The following is a 21428-nucleotide window of genomic DNA, read 5'->3' as shown; positions in this document are numbered from 1 at the left end:
CCCCCCTCGCCCCCCAACAAAATCAATGGCGACGCTGCCATGGTTGGCCGTGGTAGCAAATATAGCGATGGTTCCAGCAAACCCAGAAACACTCGTAGTATCAAAAAATGGAGCCGGTTCAGCAAATCAAAACGGGTGTGGTAGCAAAAAATGCAACAATTTGGTGCTGATTCCAGCAAAAGATCAGAAATTATGTGGTAGCAAAATATAAACATAGTTCCAGCAAAAAAAATATTGGTTGTAGCAAACGCCGATGACGGTTGTAACAAAAATTGTCGCAGACCCACAGTTGTAGCTCATCACACCATGGACGCCGACCGCACCACTGCAGGTTGCAACATCTTTTGGAGCGGGTTCCAGCAAAAACCAAATCCGGTGGAAGCATATTGGGCGGTTTCCGTAACCTCATCGCTATGGGTCTCCGTAACCTCATAAAAAATGGATGTAATAAATCAACACAGCGGTAGTAGCAAAAAATTAAAACGTTTGTAGCAAAAGTGATACAATGGTTCCAGCCAGAAATGACATGGAAGCAAAAAAAAATTAGTTCCACCAAAAATTGAAGACAGTTGTAGCAAAAAATACACTGGTTCCAGCAAAGGGAAGAAGCATGGAAGCAAAAGAATTGGTTCACTCCAAACAAAAACCCAAATACTTGGTAGCAAAATTTGAAGCTGGCTCCAGCAAAAAGTACACTTCGTTGTAGCAAAAAAAAAACTGGCCGAGATCTTGAACGGCGGCCGCCGCGGGGCTCCAGCACTTGCGTCCGTCCTAGTTGCAGCACTTGTCGCCGTCGCTGTCGTCGCACGTTGCTGCTCACCGCCGGTGGTTTGCCACCAAAAACTGCATCTCCTCTCCGCGTTGGTCGCCGCCGTGCGGCAGCAAGGATTGAATGTGGAGGAGGGGGGAAGGGAGGAGGGTCGCCGGAGTTGCAAAACGGGGCCATGCCCAGCAGTGAGCTCGTGTTTCATGTGGTGGTTCTGGAGATGCTCGCAGGAGCGGGCTTGGAGCTGTTTAGTGGCAGCGAACTCATACGCGGCGCGGTGGAGCGGGCAAGTATACCTGGCCATACCTCGGACCGGGCCGGGCTCCGGGCCGGGTCTAGCCAAGCCCGACGAAAAAAACCCAGGCCCGAGCCCGGCTCGGCCCGACCATCGGACCTGTTTTCTGGGCCCGAGCCTGACCCGAACACGTAAAAGCCCGTTGGGCTCCGAGCCGGCCTGGCCCGACCTCCAAAGAAATGCGAAAACGACGGGCCCGGCCCGGCCTGGTCTTCGGGCTCAAAATCCCCAAGCCCGGCCCGGGGGCTGGGTCGGGCTTTTTCGAACCGGGTCAGGCCGGGCCGGGCTTCCCATGACCAGGTCAACTGGCAAGGTCATGGCCGCTGTGGGGAAGAAGAGGCAGAGAGGAGGAGGCGAGATTGAGGGGAAGAGAAACAGTGGAGGGAGAGGATAAGATTGTGTGGATGGATAAGAAGGGAGGACAGGGCGGTGCACGGGTCCACAGGACACGTCATCACGAGAGGGCCAGGAGCACTCGATCGTTCTTTCCATCGTACATGCGGCATGCGACCGGCCCAATCTTCGGCCGGCGCACCGGCCACAAACGTTTCCCTTGTATTAGTCCAACGTCTACAAATCTCCTTAGGTTCCCAGATAGTGCCAATTCACAAGAGTTTGGACACGCGCGTCCACGGACATATCCAACACCGCGTTGAACGAAAAATTGATCCGGATACCGCCGTTCAGACATTTGCGGCACGGCGTCACAGATAACCTTACTTTGTCTTTTTGGTAACACATCGCAACTGGGATCAATCTGTTAAAAAAAAACCTTGATGAAATAAAGCTACGGGCCATGGCAGGAGTGGTAGGGGTTGCATTGTGTAGCGGGTAGTCAAGTGCTGTTTCTTTTTTAATTTGGTGCTCTTCCTTTTGTAAATGAACTTGTTTTCTTCTACAGAACTATGGTACGCAACCTGCTGCATACTCTAATTTATTTTTCTTGTGGAAAACTATGTGCAAAATAGCGTCAGGACATATGCATCGAAATTTACAAAGACCAATTAAATCTCACCTATTCCTCAAGTCAAATTTCGACCATAAATACAGTATCCTCCCGGAACAAACAAACAAACAAGCGACGGGCCACAGTAGGGTGCTCATGTTGTTTCAACGGCTGCCACCCAAATCTTACCGGAAGTTAAAATAAGTGTTCTACCAGTAGCACCCATGATGGAAAGTTGAGCAAAACCTTCATATATTTGCTTGTCTGAGTCTTCCTTCACCGATTAGAGTTGCCTTCGTGCTTCATGCTCTGCGTGGAGAGAGTTTCAATCAGTGAAATATGCACACATGCGAATGTGATAGGTCCCTTCTTTTCAAATACAAGTTTGGTTGATATTTGCACAAACCAGTCTCCTAAAAGACCCGCCATGTACCAACTTCTTCAGCTTCTCTGCATCGGATTTAGCACGGTCCAAAGCCTGCAGCCATAAGCAAGCCATCAATACATAATTCCATACGCTTTCATTTACGGGACATTCCATGTTTAACCATTATCTTGTTTCATTAACATGATCCCTTAATCTAACTCTCAATGTGCTTTTCCAAATTGGCGTCTGCTAGATGGGGACAACTCAAATTCAGTTTCATTCTCGCCTTTTAAAGCTTAAGTCAATAACAGTTGGAAGATCATCATCCTTTGACTCGAGACTTCCCATGACTAACAATTTGACTTACTATAAAGGCTTAGATCACACCTATTTAATCTCATGATTTTTGTTATTTTTGTTAGCTTCTTCCTTCTTGCAAACTCAGGTGAACTACTGGATATCCAATTTTTTACCTGGCTAACATCATGAGCATAGTCTCCTCTGTTCTATTATACTAAACCCACATTGCTACTATAACTATACAGGCCGAAAAGGTACTGAATAATCGCAGTTTTGACTAAACCTAGCAAACTTATTGGATAACTTAAGTAAAGATTTTACAAGGTGTATAAAATGCTTTGATTCAGTGAAATAATGTTTATATTTACCTGGATCAGAGACTCAACTCTACGCCTCATCCTGGTGTGCATGAATCCTTCAGAACACTGTGATACACCAAATAGCAGCAGTTGAGTGCTTGCAATGTTATGATAGGATACCACTTATGGTGGTAGCTATGTATATGTAAAGCAGAAGAAAAGTGTTTCACAAAATTGACACCAAGCTGGAGCAGGCTTAATAAAACTGTTCCCAGTTGGTTCCAAGGTTGGCTCACCCAAACTAGCTTAAATCAGAAAACCAACTTGTATTTTCCTACTTGTAAAATGTAAAGGTAAGATTGATGTGAAATCTGCAAAGTGGCTACTGCTGACTGGTTCACAGCTATTTCAGGGATCCACGAACTTGATAAATATGAAACCAGACCATGAAAACAAGGACGTTACCTTTACGTGGTAGCTTACATAAGCACGGAAGGTTAACAAACTCCAAACTGTTTTGTCTAGTTTTCTACCCTCAACATGCCGAGGGAAAACAACTGCCATAAAGAAAGGCTGTGAGACAAATTTATATTTTTTTATTTTTGAGGGTAGAAAACTGATATCTTGGAAGAATATGAAAAACTATTGTCAGAAATACACATTACCAAAAGTAACAAAACCAGCATTTGCATCAAGTGCATCAGCATTCACGCCTTTTAACTCAAGAGGTGGTACTGGAGACCACATACAGGAAGGGGCATTGTTAAGTGCAGCAGTCCGCCTTGCTTCTACAAATTCCTACACATAACCATCCCAAATTTTAAGCACATTCAGCAGAGTGCTCCCTGCAAATTGTAGCTAATCAAACGGCTTTGCATAAGATAGTTATGTAAACATTGAAATTTACCAAATCTTCAAACTCATGAATCTAGTACGTCAAATATATCATTAATCATAAAATGACAGCAGTGCTGAAAGCCTAAATATCAGTCTAATGTAGATGAACATAAAAGGTCAAAAGAAGAAACTGAAGCCACAAAAGCTATAGTGTCCATAATACCTGCAAAAACGAAGTTGCTAAGACAATATCAATCGAATCCTGGAACCTCATTGGGTATACAACTGTAACTTTGTCTGCCTGGGAAAAAAATAATTTCATCGAGTGAATATGCAGAAGATACAATTAAGACCAACACCAAAAATCAAATACACAAATAATTTGAAATAATAAAATATGTCTACCAACAGAATCACAAAGCAGCCAGGAGTTAGTAGCCAGAAAACGGTGATGTTTCAGCGTAATATACCCAGATTTGAGATGTCTAATCTGAAAGTCATACCTGGGGAACAAGGAAGAACGATTCATTAGGACGGTGAACAAGGGCAACCAGCTTATCCACGTTAGGAGCCACTGTCTTTGAAGCTAGATGCCTGAGCAGAAGCTTCAGCGGTGCACCCAGCACAACCTCTCTCACAGATGCAATTTGTGTCAAGACAACATTCCGCTGCTCTGGAACATAAGAAATGCAATAGGTAGTTAGATGTCAATTTCAATTGAGAGCATGAACTAGACAAAATAGTATGTTATGATTCGGGCAGGCTTGACCAAAACCAAAAAATTGCAGATTGTACTTCGACCAACTCCCTTGTTCCAAAAAACAAGCAATTAATCATGCAACCAACAGTGTGATTGGGCCAAGAAGCACCAAAAAATCACCAACAATGAAAAATGAGTAAAGAGACTCGGCATCATTATAACAAGAGACTCTTACCAAAATTACACCACAAACTTAAAAATGCAAATGAGTTGACTTCGGTGGAAAGATAGAATTGATATCTAGAACCTATTACTGAGCTCATGTAAACAAGACCATAGGAAAGTTAAGGTTCCATATTAAGTAAGGCGAATTCCACATTCCTTCCATTTAGGCATTTGCACACACAAAAAGAAAACTGCTTCCATGATCTAGGCAAACAACATCCGTGTCCGAGTCCTGGGCAATCAAGTGTGTAATACTACATATCTGACATACTACTGAACATTATTCTCTAGGGCATCTACATCTACATGTAAAAAGATGAAGATGTTTCCAACCATGACTTGCACCAAAAGTAATATTTTGCCAATGGAGAACATCTAAGATAGACACCACCAGCTAATGATCATGTAGCACGACAAGACAATGATAACCTTGGAAAGGGAACTCTAGAACCTTCATCTGTCGAAAGCTTTGTTAAGTTTATCTTCATTGTGAGATCAAAGCAGTCCTTTGGAGGATCAAGAATTTGAACCACTGCCCCATAAGCCGCCTTTATAGCATCAATGGCACCAAGAGGAAGCCCGTCGTGCAGAATAGCCTCAGGAGGTGCGAGGGGCAATGCCACTGATAGCACCATTACCTTTGGATTCCTCATTGAAAACTGCAATAGAAGTCCAATGTCCATCAGTATACAGAGCATAAGCTGACCACTGGTTGCAAACAATAGCAATGGGAGCACTCCACTGTTTAGCAAATTTAACTTTAATTTCAGCTTGCAATTGCAGTGCTTGAAGAACAGCACGTCAGGATTTACATAATAAGAAGTTAGACAGCTAAGAAACCCACACCAGCACACCAAAATTTCAGTACTAACGACACAAACATCAGCGACAGGTAATTTAATAAAGAAAAGAAAGCAGGAATGCGGCTTCATTAGCTCAGATTTGTTCCTACTATTACCCCCACCCTACACACAAAATAAATGACCGTAAGACAGCAAACCGAAATGGGTATTCAGATTCGGCAGGAGGATACTAAGTATTCACCTGGATATGATACCGCACATCGTCGAACTCCACCGTGTGGCAATCGATGTCCACGCCCTTGTCGCCGCTGCAGCGTGAATACTCTCGCATGAGCCACATGCGATATACCTTCTGGGTCCACGAAGAAAGATCGGCTGAGCAGCGACATACCTGACGACGCGATCCTTCAGGATCTGGAGTAGGAACCTGGATGGGGATTGGAGCAGTATCATCCTCTCCTATCCCTTCTCCTGCGAACCAGCCCCGCTCGATCCCCCCTACCGAAATATGATCGAAGGCGCGGCGAAAGAGGCGCGTCACGGTGGTGCGGCCGCGCGCGCTGGAGCTTCCGTCGGCGGTGGCGCTGGCGCAACCCCGATAGATCTTCGCTTCTGGGGGGATCGCCGGCCGCCGCGAGATGCGATTCGGAATGGGGGAACAAACGGGCAGAAGGGAAAGCCAAGAAGAAAAGTGGACAAGGAGCGGAGGTGCAAATGTGAGAAACCGAAGGGGCTTCTTTGCAAAAACTGTCTGAGCCGCTCAGCCTGAGACTGAGAGTTCCGCCAAGATCTGCCCACCGATGTAGATCCGACGGCGGGCTAAGCACCCAACTATTTTTCCTGAATAATAACTGCGGTGGCCAAGCCGACGACTCGGTGCTTCTCCGCTCTCGAATGATCGGCGGCGGCGGACGCAGCAGGCGGCGCGGGCGTGCGTCGGCGACCCTGCCCTCGGGCCCTGCCGTGAGCCGCACTGAGAGCTCCGTCTCCTGCTGGTAGGTCAATCCACACCGCCTCTCTCTCTTCTGTCCCGATTTCTCCCCAGCTAAACTTACCCAATCCACTCGATCTAAATCAGCTTTGATTTAGCTTCCTGTTTCGTTGTCGTCATTTTGTGTTAGTATTAGTACACAAAGTGGCTGTTATGTTCACTTATTGTGCCTATGCGAACTTCAGGTATTGTGACTGCAAAATTTATGTCTTCAATGACATGATATTCAATTTGGGGTGGAAACATGCTAGGTATGCTTTATCTTACCCTTTGAAGTTTTTATAATTCTGCCCTTTTTCTCATTTGTGCAAATTCCACGTAGCTCTGATTTTCCTTGGCATCTGTACAAAGATAAGTACCATTTACATTAACCAAGTCAAGTCGTTGTATCTGTTTGCGACATTTCTTTTGCATGGCTTGAATCATATATCTATCTTACGACACACCCATGCTATCCACATGTGTAGATAAACAGTTATTACGACACATCAAGTCATTTTGGAATAATGTTATCCACACACCACACCAAAAGTTAAAATATATTCTGGCAGATCTGGCATGCTAAAGGTTGGTGACAAATTTAGCACCTGATAGCAATGTTTAATTCCTATTTTTCTCTGGAAAACTTAAGCATATACGATGTACTTATTTTGTTGGCTGAGAAGAATATTCTGATAAGAGCCATCTTACTATGAAGATCACATAATTTCCCTTGTTACTCACAATTTAGAGCTTAGTCATTGATTGTACTTAAAGTCATACCGAGTTAATTATTTTTTGGCAGATACACCAGAGCATGGTTTTCCTTAGGAGTTTATTTCTCTCTTGTTGCTTTAGTTGGTATATCTTTGGTAAGTTAACTCTCATTATTATGGCAAATAATGAAATGTAGTTGTTCTGATTATTATGTTTGTTCCAAAGTTCGATAGTATACCTCTGTGTCATGAATCTCACAATATCATGCCATGTTGCTGCTTAAATAATTTTATTTTTGACTTGAAAAATATATGATACTTGCTGATTATGTGATATATTCATCTGTATGTGACCTTTTTATCTTGATACCTACTTCAGAGAGCAGATAGGGCACTGAGATTTTTCACTCAGTTCCCTGAATATTTAACGGCTATTTATGGTAACTAACATTCACATAAGTGTGTGAATAGAGCTGAAATTGGCGCCTCCGATAATCCAGATCCTATTCAGAAAATCATAGAAAAATGCTTTGTCTTCTTCATCCGCCAAAAGGGAGTTGGTTTCTGGTTTTCCACCTTCATGGCCTGCCTTTTCCACACAAAGATTTCATTGCAGCTCTAGTAGCCATCACAAAAATATTGAAATTGTTGCCTATATTAATAAATCCATTAATGCTGTTAATCTGTATCTTCCTAGTTCATTGGTTCCTGAGATGGCTACAGTAGGTAGTTAACATACCATTTCTATTCAATTTTGGATCGTTATATTGTTCTGTTGCAATTTTCAGTTGCTATTGTGGGATCCAATTGGTGCATTATATTTTAGACGCGGATCCATTAGCGCCTGGTTACCAAATATACTGGTGAGGAGACATGCTTCGTTCTTTCAATTTTTCAAATCAACCACTCAGCACGCATTTCACTCATTGTAGGCTCCCAGCTTCAGCGGATCAATAATGGACACCTCAATCATCATAGCATCAACAATCTTATCTATTGCTTTTCATGAATTTGGACATGCTATTGCAGCTGCAAGGTCTATCCCTCATCTGCCCGTGCACCTTTTTTGTGAGATGTGTTGCCTGTGCTTAAATGTATCTTCCGTTCTTTGATACTCTAAAACTCAGAGTGTTGTTTCGTAATATTACTTCCACCTACTAATGGTTTTTTTGGCACACTATTGAATTGCTGGTATGTTCATTGCTCAATATGCAACAGCGAGGGTGTACAGATGGAATATGTTGCAATATTCATGGCTGTACTTTTTCCTGGGGCATTAGTTGCTCTGAACTATGACCTGCTTGAGAATCTACCCCTCTTTTCAATGCTTCGGATATATTGCGCGGGAATTTGGCATAATGTTATAGTAAGTTATCCTGATTTGCATGAATTAATTTCAAAGTCTTGCCGCAAACATCTATTTTCAATATGTGTGGTATGCCATGCTAAATTATAGAGACCCTTGGTGCTCAGATAAAAAGAATCACATGTAACTTGTATTCTTGCTGCAAACATCTATTTTCAATATCTGTGGTATGCCATACTAAGTTGTAGTGACCCTTGGTGCTCAGATAAAGAGAAGCACATATATCTAGTATTCTTGCAGTAACGAGGACATCAAACAAGAACTAAGAACAATTAGCTTTATGTTGATTGGCATAAGATACAATTGGATGCCTCAGTTAGACGATTGCCCAACAGATATTGGAAATTTAGTATCCTACAGTGGGTAATCATGCACTAATATCCTCATACTGGTAATAAATAGATTTATCCCTACAAATTTGTTGTGGAATATATCAGCGCGTATATGTCTATAGTAAACCATTGGGAAAATTGTCCTTGACCGAGACATCTGATAGCTGATATTGATCTTTACTAGGTTGTTTTACCATACATTTCTTGGTATACTTTATGATTAACCAGGGCCTGAGAGATATGAAGTATGAACCGGATAACAATAATTGCTTGTATAATAATGATAGTTGACAGGTCAAGGTGTACTGGATTGTAAGCTTCCTTTGGTCCATGAGCATTTAAGTATATGATGATACAGGTCAAGGTGTACTGGATTGTAAGCTTTGTAACAACACTTCCAATCTTAGATGTGGCACCATGGAGGTTTTTAATTGTATACTTGTATACCTTACCATATTTTAGAAGTACCATTTCTGCAATATTTTCATAAGCCTCGTAATGATGTAGCTGTTATGATTTCATGTTAAATAGTTTTGTGCAGCATGTGTGCTGATGGCATTATTACTTCCTTTGGTCCTCTGTCCTCTCTACGTGAGTGGTGATGGCCTTATTGTAAGTCTGTTTCCTTTCACTTCTCATCATTTTTTATCTCCGCAATCTTGCGATTCTAAATGGCTGCATAACAGGTCATGGGAGTCTCACAATCATCTTCTCTGTCAAGGTCATTGTCTGTTCATGATGTTATCCTGTCTGTGGATGGTCTGAACATAAGAAAAACTGACGATTGGATGAAAATGCTGGCTCAAGGCACTGTAGAGAAAACTAGTAGTCATGAGTTTCTTGGTGGTTCTCAGAGCTATGGTGTTACTAATTCTGGCAAAGGTTATTGTGTCCCCAACTCATGGATGGATGCAAGCAAGAATCTCTGGCAGATAAATGACAAGCTATCTTGCCCAGATGAACTGATAGTGTTTGGGAAATTTTCCTGTAATGGCTCTGCGTATTTTCCCGGGACTGACAAAGTAAGTGACAAGAAACAAACTGAGGACTTGTATTGCTTGATTGCAAAAGACGTAGTTAAACTAAAAAAATGTGGAAATGGATGGCGGGGTACAGAAGATGATGACAGTAACTGTACCTGTTTGGAGGTAAGATTTTTGTTGCGAGTTATTACTACAATATCATAATGAATTTGGAGCCTTCATGCATAATCTTGAGGAATTTTTCCCTTGTAGTAACAGTAATCCTTTTTGTATGATTTACCAACTGTGATTTTTATTAATGCTGGCAGGAGGAGTACTGCTTGGTACCTGTTCTTACCCCTGGGTTTTCATGGATAGAGATCTCCTACACCAGGCCATATTCTTTGGAGTGTTTACAGAAAGAAGGAAATTTATCGTCATCACATGCTACAAATGATAACTTCGGTCCGAGTCCCTGTGGGGGAACTTTTGTTTATGTTGGTGATCTGTCATCGACAGCAAGTTCTGTTAAGTTATCCCCCTACAGGCCCCGATGGGCATTCTTCCTTCTTATTGCAGATGTTCCCTATATCTTGGAAAATTGTTTAAGTTGTTTGCTTCATGTGTCTGCGGCATTGGCTGCCGTTAACTGCCTACCGGTAAGTCCTTCATTTACTGAACTTTTCTTTGATATTGGGATTACCATATATATTTCTTTTTTGTGCATACGAAACAAGTTGGTTTTTGGACACTACTCTTCTCGTATACTCCCTCTGTTTCTATATCTCTCTCCAGAACTCCACATGCATACTCACCGAGGGTATTAAGAAATCTAAGGAATTCAGGACCTAAAAGTTACAGCAACTATGTAATCCTTTTCAACGCATAAAGTAGGGGTAGGGAGTGACAATATTTCAATAACTACACCCTTGATTCCCTAAATGGATAACTATTTTGAAACAAAGACCCACAAGGGCAAAGAGAGATACTATAACAAAACAGAGGAAGTAATTTGGTTTGAACTTAAACGTGTTTGCCTACTGCGTCTCAAGAGACAGGAGTACTCTTCTGGTACCTAACCATGTAAAGGATGAACAGGTATACTTTCTAGATGGGGACGCGATTTTGGAGACTGCCTTACGCTACGTTGCTTGGTTTAACCGGAGACAGCAGCGGGTGATTATTAAGGTCTGCCGCTTTCTGTGGACCGTCCTATCCATCATCATGTTCTCAAGGTTCTTATATTCCGTGACAGTATATTATGGCTAATGTACAACTCCGTATCATGGGGTTCTCTCTAAATTATCCTTGCAAGAATTCAGTAACATAGTACCAGTCAGCTGTATGAGAGATATCACAAAACTGGCCTGCAAGATGCCTCGTTATGAAACAATGGCACTCTGACATTGATAAAAGTTGATTCAATATGGCCCCTTAGAAGTAGTACAAGTACTTCACTACATTCCATGTGCAAAATTTGGATAATTCCACGGCTTGTAGGAATTTTGAAGACAAGGAATAGAGTGGGTATATTAGGAGCTCAGTTCAATACCCATAACTGTCAATCTTTAGTAGAGTATAGGATTTAGTGCAATTTATTGGAAATAAATAAAGTGAGACTATTACTAGCACTCAACATTAAAGTGATACATATCGTTGATTCAGAAAGATAACCTTTAGACCAAGTAAATCTGGTTTCCGTTCATTCGGTCCATTGAAGATACAAAACAGTTTTGGGAAAACAAAAGGAATACACCACACTAGACCCTAGGGGAAACAGCCTTTGCTTCAACATGACTGGAGGACGTTCCTCGTAAAAATATCAGAAACGCGTGTTGACGGCCGGAGCTTCAATAGCTAACCTTTTAGGCTAGCCAAACACTTCCTCTGGCAGCTCCAGATCCTCAATGGAGTTGCTCCAAGTGAGAGGAGATTTTCGTGGAGGGGGGCCATGCAAAACACTTAAAACACCCCTTCGCCTCCTCATTTGAGCAGTTCCAAATCCAAAACCAAAGAGATCCCGGAAAAAAAGAGAGACGAGAGGGTACGAGCAAAGCAGCAGAAACGAATGTTGTGTGACGCCGCGGCTGCTCAGTTAGATGTGGATGCCGTTGCCATTCGCGTAGCATCCGTTCACCAAGCTGGTGAGTGCCTTCTTCGCGTGCCCGTTGGGGTAAGATTTTATGGCCAGGACCGTGGTGCCGGTGCCATTGGTGCTATATCTGGGTGGCGTCGGTTTCGAACTGATGACGCCGCAGCTGCGCTTGAGCAGCAGGTCTAGTTGTCCGGACGCTGCCGCTATTAACCCTGTGATCGTTAGATGCATTAGTATTCAGAAAATGCAGACACCCAAGATTAATCTCGATGAACAAGTGCTGTATCAAGATTAGAGTTTTGTGTTACCTAAGAAAAGCGGAGATGGCTTTCCTGGTCTTGACTTGAATTCAGGATGGAATTGTGCACCAATGAAGAACACATGATTCGGCAGCTCAATGATCTGCATCCAGTAGATGAAGTTTATTCTTAAGCGCATATTGAAGATCAAAGCAACTGTTTTAACAACTATATATACCTCCATGCGTCTTCCACTTTCATCCTTGCCAACAAATGAAAGACCCGCCTTCTCAAGCAATGGGACCATTTCAGGGTTCACCTGAAAAAACAATAAAACTATTACATCTCCACCATTATACAGAAGACTAAGGGAAACATAGAATGATCCGTGCCGTCAAATAGTTCCATGTGTTTACCTCATATCTATGTCGATGTCTTTCATCGATGGAGGTAGCATTGCCATACCTGAGATAATTCATCATAATTGTATTTCACACATAAACAGGAGTGAATATCAAACGATAAAATGCAAAGTTAAACGCAATACAATCAAGGAAGATGACCAGCGGTAGTGTTTTCTTACAGCTTTGCGGATTTGCAGTTATTGGCTAGGAAATGCGTCCTCCTTGATCCAAGGCGCATCGTCGCCCCCATTTGGGTTTTGGAGCCCTGATGAGGTGTTGTCCAAAATATATGCATTAAAATCTGATGCTTAACACTGAAGGACATCCAAAACAGTCTGAAGTTAGCATGCACAATCTACCTCTGGCATGAAGATGACACAGGGTGATGCTGTGGCTGGGTCAAACTCTGTGCTATTTGCGCCATCTAGTTTCATGACCGAACGGGCAAACTCGATCACAGCGACTTGCATACCCAAGCAAATGCCAAGATAAGGAACATTCTTCTCCCGTGCATATGTCGCAGCGAGAATTTTGCCCTCAACTCCTCTATCTCCGAAGCCTCCAGGAACAAGCATACCGTCTGCACCCTGAGGTAGAGCTTTCTTCAGATGACTCAACAGAAGTATCAAGAATTGCATCATGGCAGTAGTCAAGAATGCCAAATGTGCTAACCTTCAGTAGTCTCCATGCTTTCTGATGGGCTTCAGGGGTCTACGCAAAGCAAGCACCTCCAAAGCATCAGTGGTAGGTTCATGGAGGAAAATAAAACTAATGGGGAGCCCATACTCAACAACACCGACCTCTTTGCTTGCAGAATCTTCAAGATCACAGGAAGGAACCCACTCCAGTACAAGTTTCCTTTCCATAGCAACTGATGCGTGCAAGAGAGCCTGGAACAAGGGTCAAACAAGATAAATCAGTGAACCCTACAGTTCTAAGGTAGCAGTAGGACTGAAGGGACCTATTTGTATTTGTAGCTTAGTATGTTACTGTTTGTAATCTAGTTTGTACTCCCTCTGTCCCAAAATATAAGAACGTTTTTAACACTACACTAGTGTCAAAAACGTTCTTATATTATGGGACGGAGGGAGTAGTATCTAATAACTTCACCTTTAAAACAGATAGATAAGAATCCGACAGGCCGGTATATTTTCCAACCATGGCGATCTTAACCTGGAAGCAAATTGTGCAATAATTATCAGCTATAAAAAAATATGTATATATAGAAGAAAAAAAAGGCAACATGATATCCATCACAACAGAAAAGTGTGAGCTAAAAAGAAGAACATAAGTAATCCTACCGGAGTTTTCAGTTTGTCAAACTTGCTGGCTCTTTCGGTCCATTCAGACAACTTAGGTTCTCGATGTACTTTGCCAACACTGCATACATGAGTGGAACAAACACATTGAAATGTCACCATTATTCCTTCATACTATCAGGTGATGAATAAACTTAAAAATACATACAGCTGAAGATCTAAGACTTTCAGAATGGCTTCATGTGCCTTCTGGTCCTATAGAAAGAATCAAGTGTACATTGGTTAAAAAAGGGGCAGTTCCAAGTCGCACTGGTTGCAATTTTGTAAGATTCAAGTTTGGAACACATGCATTTCAAAGAAACTCATCATACCCTTAGCAACAAGGGGATGTGCCAAATGTTTGTAACGTCATGGAGGTTCACAATATTTGAGATCTGCAACAAATAGGTCATTGTCAATACTATGCCAGCGAGAGACAAAACCTAAAATAGCCTTCAAATTAATTATCATTACTGGCACATTGCAGAATTGTGAGAGCTTGCTTGTCACATGTTCCTCCAGTGGCTGTCAAAGGCACAGTGATGACCAAGTGAAGCAATTTTCAGCACAAAGGGTAATGGACCATAGAGTGCTTGCTATAAAGGAATGAAAGAATGAAGGTTAGATTGTGTACCTCGGTACTGCGGCATGCCAAAATGTCAGGTGCCAACCCAAGTCCCCTTAGACCACGAACACTATGTTGGGTAGGCTTAGTTTTCTGCATAAATGAAAGATAGATCATGATTTGCAAGAAAATATCGAATGCAATAAACTCAGAATTAACTGAAAAATTATACTTTTTTTCTTTCTCAAACACGTCCGGGCACATGTCATTTTCATTGAGAAGAAAGCGCCAAAGAAGTGTGAGCGGCCAAGGTTTACAAAGATTTGCAATGAGCACCGCACCCCCCAATGCCAAGTCCAGAAAAGAAAAGAGAGAAAAACACGACCAACCTCACCAAACAAACCTACAACCAGCAACCAGCTGAGACTGTTTTGGGAGATCCATCAATAATTCAATTTCTTTTATGTTCGTCTCCTCCTTCCCTTTTTACTATAATAACAAAGTGCCACTTTGCTTAAGCCAATTGCATCTCAGCGGAAACTATCATTCAGGAAAATGGTTTTTCAAGTACTTATATTTCTTTGCAAAAAGTACCTATTTGGCATATAGTAGTACTACATGACATGGACCTCAACAGAACTGTGCATTGCAACAACTTCTCATTATCTTGGCTCTTTGTTCAGATGAGTAAAACATACCTGTTCACCAACTACATTTAGTACTGGAACAAGGCTGACGTGGACCAGGCACAAATTTCCAGGTCCTACAACTCAGAACAAGGAAATGATGTGTCAACTTAAGCTAAATGCGTAAAAGCGAACAAATGCCAAAACAGATATGGACATTCAGGGAAGAGCTGATCTTTACTGACCGACACGGTATGAAAATTGACCTAATGCTTCAATAAAAGGCATTGATTCAATATCCCCTGCATCAAGATTGCCACTGTCATTATGCGGCGAAAAGATTTTGTCCTTGCACTGGGCAAGCTTACACAGCCATAGGACCAAGTGAGGGAAAATAGGGTAAACTGCTTCCACATCTATGCTTCAAGTATGCGGCATTGCAAGCTGTGCTACATATGGAATGGTTTTTGTTTACCTATAGTGCCACCGAGTTCTATTACACAAACATCAGGAGGCCCTTCTTTACCATCGACCGGCTTTATCGCCACGCGTTCGATCCAATCCTGAATTTCATCAGTGATATGTGGCACAACCTGAAAAGGAAGATAAATCAACATCTCTTTGTCATATATGCTGTTTCGCATGAATGCTCCAGCTACACAGTATATACTGAGCAGTGAGCACAAACCTGGACGGTTTTCCCCAAGTAGTCTCCTCTCCTTTCTTTGTCAATGACAGCCTGGTGTGAGGATTTTACAAGGAAAAATGCTGTTAACTTCCAGAAGATAGAACAAGCATCTACAATTTGATAATAAAAGAACCCAAAAAAGTTCGAATATAAAAAATCAACCGGAAACCTAGTTGCCTGGTCAACGGTGTCAAGTTAACCAGGTAGGTTTGTAAGACAAGTTGTAAAACTGATACTACTTGGATTTGTTCCTAAGACAACGTTGTCATACTGGTGTAGGTTTCAACTGTAAACGGCCGGCTAACTTAAACTGTCATATACTGGTGTAGGTTTCAACTGTATTTGTGAAACCTAGTTACCTGGTCTACTTTGCAACCCGTAGAAAACTCAGGTGGTCAACAGTAGAAAGATTCTTTTATTCGCTCGTAGTAGTAACTGACAGGAGCAGCCTGCAGAGCATCGTCTCTACAATTAAGCCACCATGTGACAGGTTGAATCTTATATCAGTAGCCCCCGACAAGGGTGGCAGAGTGGAGGACCGGATGATTCTGCACATGCATATGATTGTACCGCAGTAGATCTTACGATGAAACATAAAGCGAATCAATAAGGATTTGTGGGTTCCATGTACGTTTATTCGCTGAATCAAATGCTCAAACATAACTTGCAGATATCCTGAAAGTTGCCGGTTTGTTAATGCAAAAGTTGAGGAAAACATTTTCCCCCCTTTCTTCATTCAGAAGGTATAGACGTATAGCCAGTTTTTCTTTTGACTTGATAGCACAGTCTCACTGCACAAGGATTAGGACTGAGGAATCCAGTTAGTTACCTGATAGATCTTTCCTGTGGTTATATTGTGGTCACGGGTCAATTTGATGTCCAGAAAACGTTCGTAGTTTCCAAGGTCCAAGTCCACCTTCATGAAAGCAAAACGGAAGAGAGTCTAATCAGCCTTTCTTAAAAAAAATCCACATGACACGCTTGTTATGTTAGCTGAGACACATAACAACGTGCAGTTTCTCGTCAAATAAATACTCGATCTTATATTACGAGGGAGTACATAAACTAGTAGGAGCATATCTCGTAAAACGAAACCGTATGCAGTTTTGCACAATGAGAGGCGGACAAACGGCGATGTGTTGGAGCAGTTACCTCTCCACCGTCGTCCAAAACGTAGACCTCGCCGTGCTCGAACGGAGACATTGTGCCGGCGTCGGTGTTGAGGTATGGATCTGCATGCAGATGAGCAGTCACAGCAGACGAGCAAGGATGAGAAATTAACAAGAAGGAATAATGGCCACCTAACATAAAATGGAATAAATGGCTTCTTTTAACCCCTTCACCAACTTGTATTATGGAAACCTTGCAACCAAAGTCTTGACCTGAGCTAACTACTAACAGGCGAACACCACGTATCAGTCATTTTTTCTTCTCTGCCGAGTCATCTCGAGTGAACCGAAACGAACTTACTTTTCGTAGAGAGAAAAAAAAGGACAGTACAGGAAAAAATAGTCATGAAATTTAATGCATGAGATGACATGGTTGGCTTTAAGAAGAGATGATTTCGTGTGTTAGAAGGAATCGAGGTGGCGACGCCGACATAAAGATCGGGTATCCGCTTCGCAAAGTTGAACGAGGACGAGTAACTGAAAGAACAACTGGGGGAGAAGACCGGAAGAAGATTGCCAGGAATAATCAATCTTCTCCACCTAATGTAGAGTAATGCAAAGATTATTAAGATGCCGATTAGAGGACCAGAGAAACAGTGCGAGTCTCAGCTCAGAGCTCAGACACTGCAAGCTCCAACAGCTTGAACTGAAAAGTCGAAAGCAAACAGCAGCTGGCTTTTCAATCTCGCCTGGTTTTTCTAGTCTAGTGTAGAAAAGACTAGGGAAACGGCAGCCAAGCGCGTTGGCACAGCTGGCTGCCACGCGCCCCCCGAGCTACAGGCCCCAGAGACATTTGGGAGTGCTGCTGTGCTGCCCCTCCTCTTGGCAAATTTAACAAACTTGACCTATAAACAGAATCAAATCACAAAATGAACTATCCATGAAACTATTTCACGCGGCTGACCTTTTTGTGTGACGCCCGACACAAAGGGCCATATTACACGGTGCAACGCCTCGCAGATAGGCGCTACACCGCCAGCGTCGCACACGTGTGATCAGAAAATTACTAAATCGTGTGCAGCGCCTGAGAGCTAGGCGCCACACTATATAGTGTAGTGCCTAGCTCCTAGGCGTTGCATTAGTGCAGCGCCTAGCTCACAGGCGTTGCACTAGTGCAGCGCCTGAGAGCTAGGCGCCACGGGTCAGCCGCGTGAAATAGTTTCACGGATAGTTCATTCTGTGATTTAATTTCGTCTATAGGTCAAATTTGTCAAATTTGCCCCTCCTCCTTATCCCCGGTATGACACTACTACACTGGCCTGTTGTTCCACGAACTCTAGTCTAGCGGCGAAAGCAAGGGCGGTGTTTTGGTTTTTTGGACCTCTCTCTGGGCTCCAACATGCGGGGGGCAGGATGGATCAAAGCCGTGTTAAAAAATAAAAAAAAACATTTTCTTTTCTTTCGGTGTCTAGGCTCGCGGCGGTTATTTCTGTGCTGGAAGGCCAAAAATAGAGCTTAGCGTTCCAGAGAAACAACCGGCACGGGGTAGGGGGGGTGGTGGGAAGGAGCGAAGGAATAGGATGGAAAGAGGTGAAGAATGGGTAGGTACCGATCTTGATGGTGGTGACGCGGAGGCCGCAGGCCTTGAGCACGGCGCCGATGCTGCTGGCGGTGACGCCCTTGCCGAGCCCGCTCACCACGCCGCCGGTCACCACCACGTACTTCATCGCCGCCCTCCCTCACGTGTATACGCTTCTTGGCTGGCTCTGTGTAACCAACCGCGGTTGAACCAGAGGAGGAGGAGCAGGCGGGCTAGTGCTCGAGTCCTCGCTCTGCTCTAGGGGCTGGGGTTGGGGCGGTGGAGAGTCGAAAGGTTTAAGGCCGGGGAATGGAACGGAACGGAATGGGAGTAGCTCAGGGAGACGATGGCTTAAATAAAGGCTTCCTCGGGACGAGGGCACAGATCTCAGCTGAAAACTCCCCCCGTGTCTCCACAAAACTAATCACAAGAGAAATGAGTCAGGGCTCGCTGCCACACAGGACTACTATCTCGGTCCTTATTTTATTTATTGGTTCTCTTTGTAATTTGTGCCTAATTTTAATCAAAGATTTAATTAATAAAATGTTAATGCATGTCAAAAAAATTATATTATTGGATTAGTATTTAAAGTTTTCAATGATACTCCCTTCATCTCAAAATTCTTGTCTTAGATTTGTCTACATATAGATGTATCTATTCACATTTTAGTGTTAGATACATCCGTGTTCAGATAAATCTAAGACAAGAATTTTAGGACGGAGAAAGTATAATCTTTAATGACATGCACAAAAAATTTGTTAGTTAAATCTATGGTCAAAATTTGATACAAAATACAATAGGTACCAATAAACGGAGGTAGTAGTATTCTGCTCCCTCCGTTCACAAATACTATAATGTTTCGAATGTTTCAACATGAACTATACATGCATATTAAAATGAGTGAACAAATATATTAAAATGCGTCTATATACATTTGAATCAGAGAAAAATTAAAAACTCTTATAAGAGTCAGTGGAGAGCTAGAGTATTGGAGTTCTGTTCAAGAGAGGGATGCGACGACTAACGGTTGGTAGTTATGAAATGGCATATGAGCTCGAGCTCACATTTGAATTCTGTTGTACTATGCAAATATAATTACTAATAGTCGTCATTATATTAATGCATGTAAATTTAATGTACGTCATGTCATCTAAGGCTGGTCACAGTGGGAAGGAACTTAGAAGTAACATCACACACTCCAATACAACTTTGCTTATATGGCATGTATTTAGTGAAGAGAGAGGTGCTTGTGATAACTAGCTAAGTTATCGGAATATCACACACTCCAAGAAACAATGAGTCTATAACCTAATAAATACATCGTTGCATGACACTACATAGATGTTCCTACCCACTATGGAGGTAGTAACATAGTTTAGGAAAGTGTGAAGTTACTAGCTTATGTTCTTGCCCATTGTGACCAGCCTAAGGCTGGTCACAATGGGGAGGAACTTAGGAGTAACATCACACACTCCAATACAACTTTGCTTATGTGGCACATATTTAATGAAGAGAGAGGTGCTTGTGGTAACTAGCTAAGTTACCGGAACATCACACACTCCAACAAACAATGAGTCTATAACCTAATAAATACATCGTTGCATGACACTACATAGATGTTCCTACCCACTATGAAGGTAGTAACAGTCTAGGGAAGTGTGTAAGTTACTAGCTTATGTTCGTGCCCATTGTGACCAGCCTAAACCACAATAACCATAGCCAAGAATTGCATCGTGGACGCGGGACGAACCTAGGTATGGTATATCCAATGGGACAAAGATTTGCGGCATGCAAGCACGGGGGCACTCAGGTACCTAGTGCCCACCTTTTATTTTGGCTTTCGATTTTTAAAGTTCTATATCTTTTAACGGAAATTTCAAATTAAGTTCTATTTTCATATTCATGTTTCACACGACCAGCACTTTAAAATAAGATTCAATTCAAATATATTTTGATGACTTTAAAAATACGTTAAGTTTCAATGTTAATACTTAGTATTGCGGTTGGTAAAAATCAATTATTTTGTGTCTACGACTGATGAAAAAAAATTGGTTAAAATTATATCTCTGAAATTTGTTGAAACTTGATGGTTTTAGATGCAAAAACTGCAAGTTTCATCGTTGAAACTTAAAACTTCTTGAGAGATTTTTTTTTACTGTGTCTTCATGCGGGATACAACTACTTCGTGAATCACAAGGCAAATCGAGCGTGCAGCAGGGCTTGGCAGGTGGGTGCCCCTACGAATTTTTGATATCCATTGCTTACATAAATATTGAACAACAACAACAACAACAAGTCCCAAAGAAGTTTGGGTAGGCTAGAGCTCAAACTCATAAGAACTTGCAACCAACTCATAGTTTCGGCACATGGATAACAAACTTTCACGCATCTCTATTCATGGCTAGTTCTTTGGTGGTACTCCAGTCCTTCAGGTCTCTCGACTCTCCCTCGTGCCAAGTTCGGTCTACCTTGTTCTCTTTTGATATTATTAGAACGCTTGAGCCGTCCGCTATGCACTGAAGCTTTTGGAGGTCTGCGTTGAATATTCCCAAACCATCTCAGACGATGTTGGACAAGCTTCTCTTCAGTCGGTGCTACTCCAACTCTACCTCGTATATCATCATTTCGGACCTAGTCCTTCCTTGTGTGGTCACACATCCATCTCAACATGCTCATCTCCGCCACACCTAACCGTTGAACATGTTCAGTTTAGTCGGCCAACACTCAACGCCATACAATATTGTGGGTCGAATTGCCGTCCTATAGAACCCACCTTTTAGCTTTTATGGCACTCTCTTATCACAGAGAACACGAGAAGCTTGGTGCCACATCATCCATCCGACTTTGATTCTATGGTTCACCTCTTCATCGATATCCCTATCCTTCTGCAGCATTGACCTCAAATATCAAAAGGTGTCCTTCTGAGGCACCACCTACCCAT

The 21428-nt window shown here is 42.4% G+C and overlaps 3 protein-coding genes across 4 annotated transcripts; 1 reads left to right on the top strand and 2 right to left on the bottom strand.

Moving 5' to 3' along the window:
- Positions 1-1967: 1967 nt before the first annotated feature.
- LOC123070246 (actin-related protein 2/3 complex subunit 2A) lies at positions 1968-6252 on the bottom strand. Its single transcript, XM_044493343.1, has 10 exons — positions 5930-6252; positions 5780-5846; positions 5187-5394; positions 4314-4483; positions 4034-4111; positions 3639-3771; positions 3439-3530; positions 3043-3099; positions 2414-2485; positions 1968-2316 (listed from the first exon to the last, which is right to left on the bottom strand). Exons 1-10 carry the CDS (start codon positions 5989-5991, stop codon positions 2284-2286), a joined length of 972 nt encoding a protein of 323 aa, XP_044349278.1. The 5' UTR covers positions 5992-6252; the 3' UTR covers positions 1968-2283.
- Positions 6253-6309: 57 nt separating this feature from the next.
- On the top strand, positions 6310-15558 carry LOC123070245 (membrane-bound transcription factor site-2 protease homolog). 2 transcript variants are annotated; one of them, XM_044493342.1, is made up of 10 exons: positions 6310-6533; positions 6715-6780; positions 7314-7380; positions 8013-8087; positions 8157-8260; positions 8443-8590; positions 9454-9534; positions 9609-10070; positions 10214-10543; positions 15246-15558. In XM_044493342.1, exons 1-10 carry the CDS (start codon positions 6433-6435, stop codon positions 15270-15272), a joined length of 1461 nt encoding a protein of 486 aa, XP_044349277.1. In that variant the 5' UTR covers positions 6310-6432; the 3' UTR covers positions 15273-15558. The 2 variants fall into 2 exon arrangements, with proteins under 2 accessions (XP_044349277.1, XP_044349276.1); XM_044493341.1 differs by lacking the exon at positions 15246-15558 and adding an exon at positions 10983-11324 and having other exon boundaries at positions 6311-6533.
- LOC123070243 (CTP synthase) lies at positions 11523-18825 on the bottom strand. The gene is made up of 21 exons (XM_044493340.1): positions 18518-18825; positions 16952-17031; positions 16629-16715; positions 15800-15850; positions 15587-15704; positions 15357-15413; positions 15184-15248; positions 14555-14638; positions 14395-14445; positions 14253-14315; positions 14090-14136; positions 13924-14002; positions 13733-13795; positions 13423-13512; positions 13295-13333; positions 12982-13209; positions 12802-12887; positions 12635-12683; positions 12457-12537; positions 12288-12381; positions 11523-12191 (listed from the first exon to the last, which is right to left on the bottom strand). Exons 1-21 carry the CDS (start codon positions 18633-18635, stop codon positions 11980-11982), a joined length of 1842 nt encoding a protein of 613 aa, XP_044349275.1. The 5' UTR covers positions 18636-18825; the 3' UTR covers positions 11523-11979.
- Positions 18826-21428: the final 2603 nt, after the last annotated feature.

This window comes from Triticum aestivum, chromosome 3B (assembly GCF_018294505.1).
Source record: "Triticum aestivum cultivar Chinese Spring chromosome 3B, IWGSC CS RefSeq v2.1, whole genome shotgun sequence".
Taxonomy (NCBI): Eukaryota; Viridiplantae; Streptophyta; class Magnoliopsida; order Poales; family Poaceae; genus Triticum; species Triticum aestivum.
This window is presented reverse-complemented; position numbering and strand designations above follow the sequence as displayed.

Bases quoted from the DNA above. Each gene is read 5' to 3' on its own strand.
- LOC123070246 (XM_044493343.1), bottom strand. From the start codon at position 5,991: ATGATACTGCTCCAATCCCCATCCAGGTTCCTACTCCAGATCCTGAAG. The intron at 4,484-5,186 runs GTTCTAGAGTTC...CTTATGTTCCAG, and splicing joins AAAGCTTTCGACAGATGAAG to AGCAGCGGAATGTTGTCTTG. The intron at 3,772-4,033 runs GTATTATGGACA...GGTTATGTGTAG, and splicing joins TAGCAACTTCGTTTTTGCAG to GAATTTGTAGAAGCAAGGCG.
- LOC123070245 (XM_044493341.1), top strand. From the start codon at position 6,433: ATGATCGGCGGCGGCGGACGCAGCAGGCGGCGCGGGCGTGCGTCGGCG. The intron at 6,781-7,313 runs GTATGCTTTATC...ATTTTTTGGCAG, and splicing joins TTGGGGTGGAAACATGCTAG to ATACACCAGAGCATGGTTTT. The intron at 8,088-8,156 runs GTGAGGAGACAT...CACTCATTGTAG, and splicing joins CCTGGTTACCAAATATACTG to GCTCCCAGCTTCAGCGGATC.
- LOC123070243 (XM_044493340.1), bottom strand. From the start codon at position 18,635: ATGAAGTACGTGGTGGTGACCGGCGGCGTGGTGAGCGGGCTCGGCAAG. The intron at 14,316-14,394 runs GTAATGATAATT...TATTTGTTGCAG, and splicing joins CACAATTCTGCAATGTGCCA to ATCTCAAATATTGTGAACCT. The intron at 12,382-12,456 runs GTATATATAGTT...TACTGGATGCAG, and splicing joins AAAGTGGAAGACGCATGGAG to ATCATTGAGCTGCCGAATCA.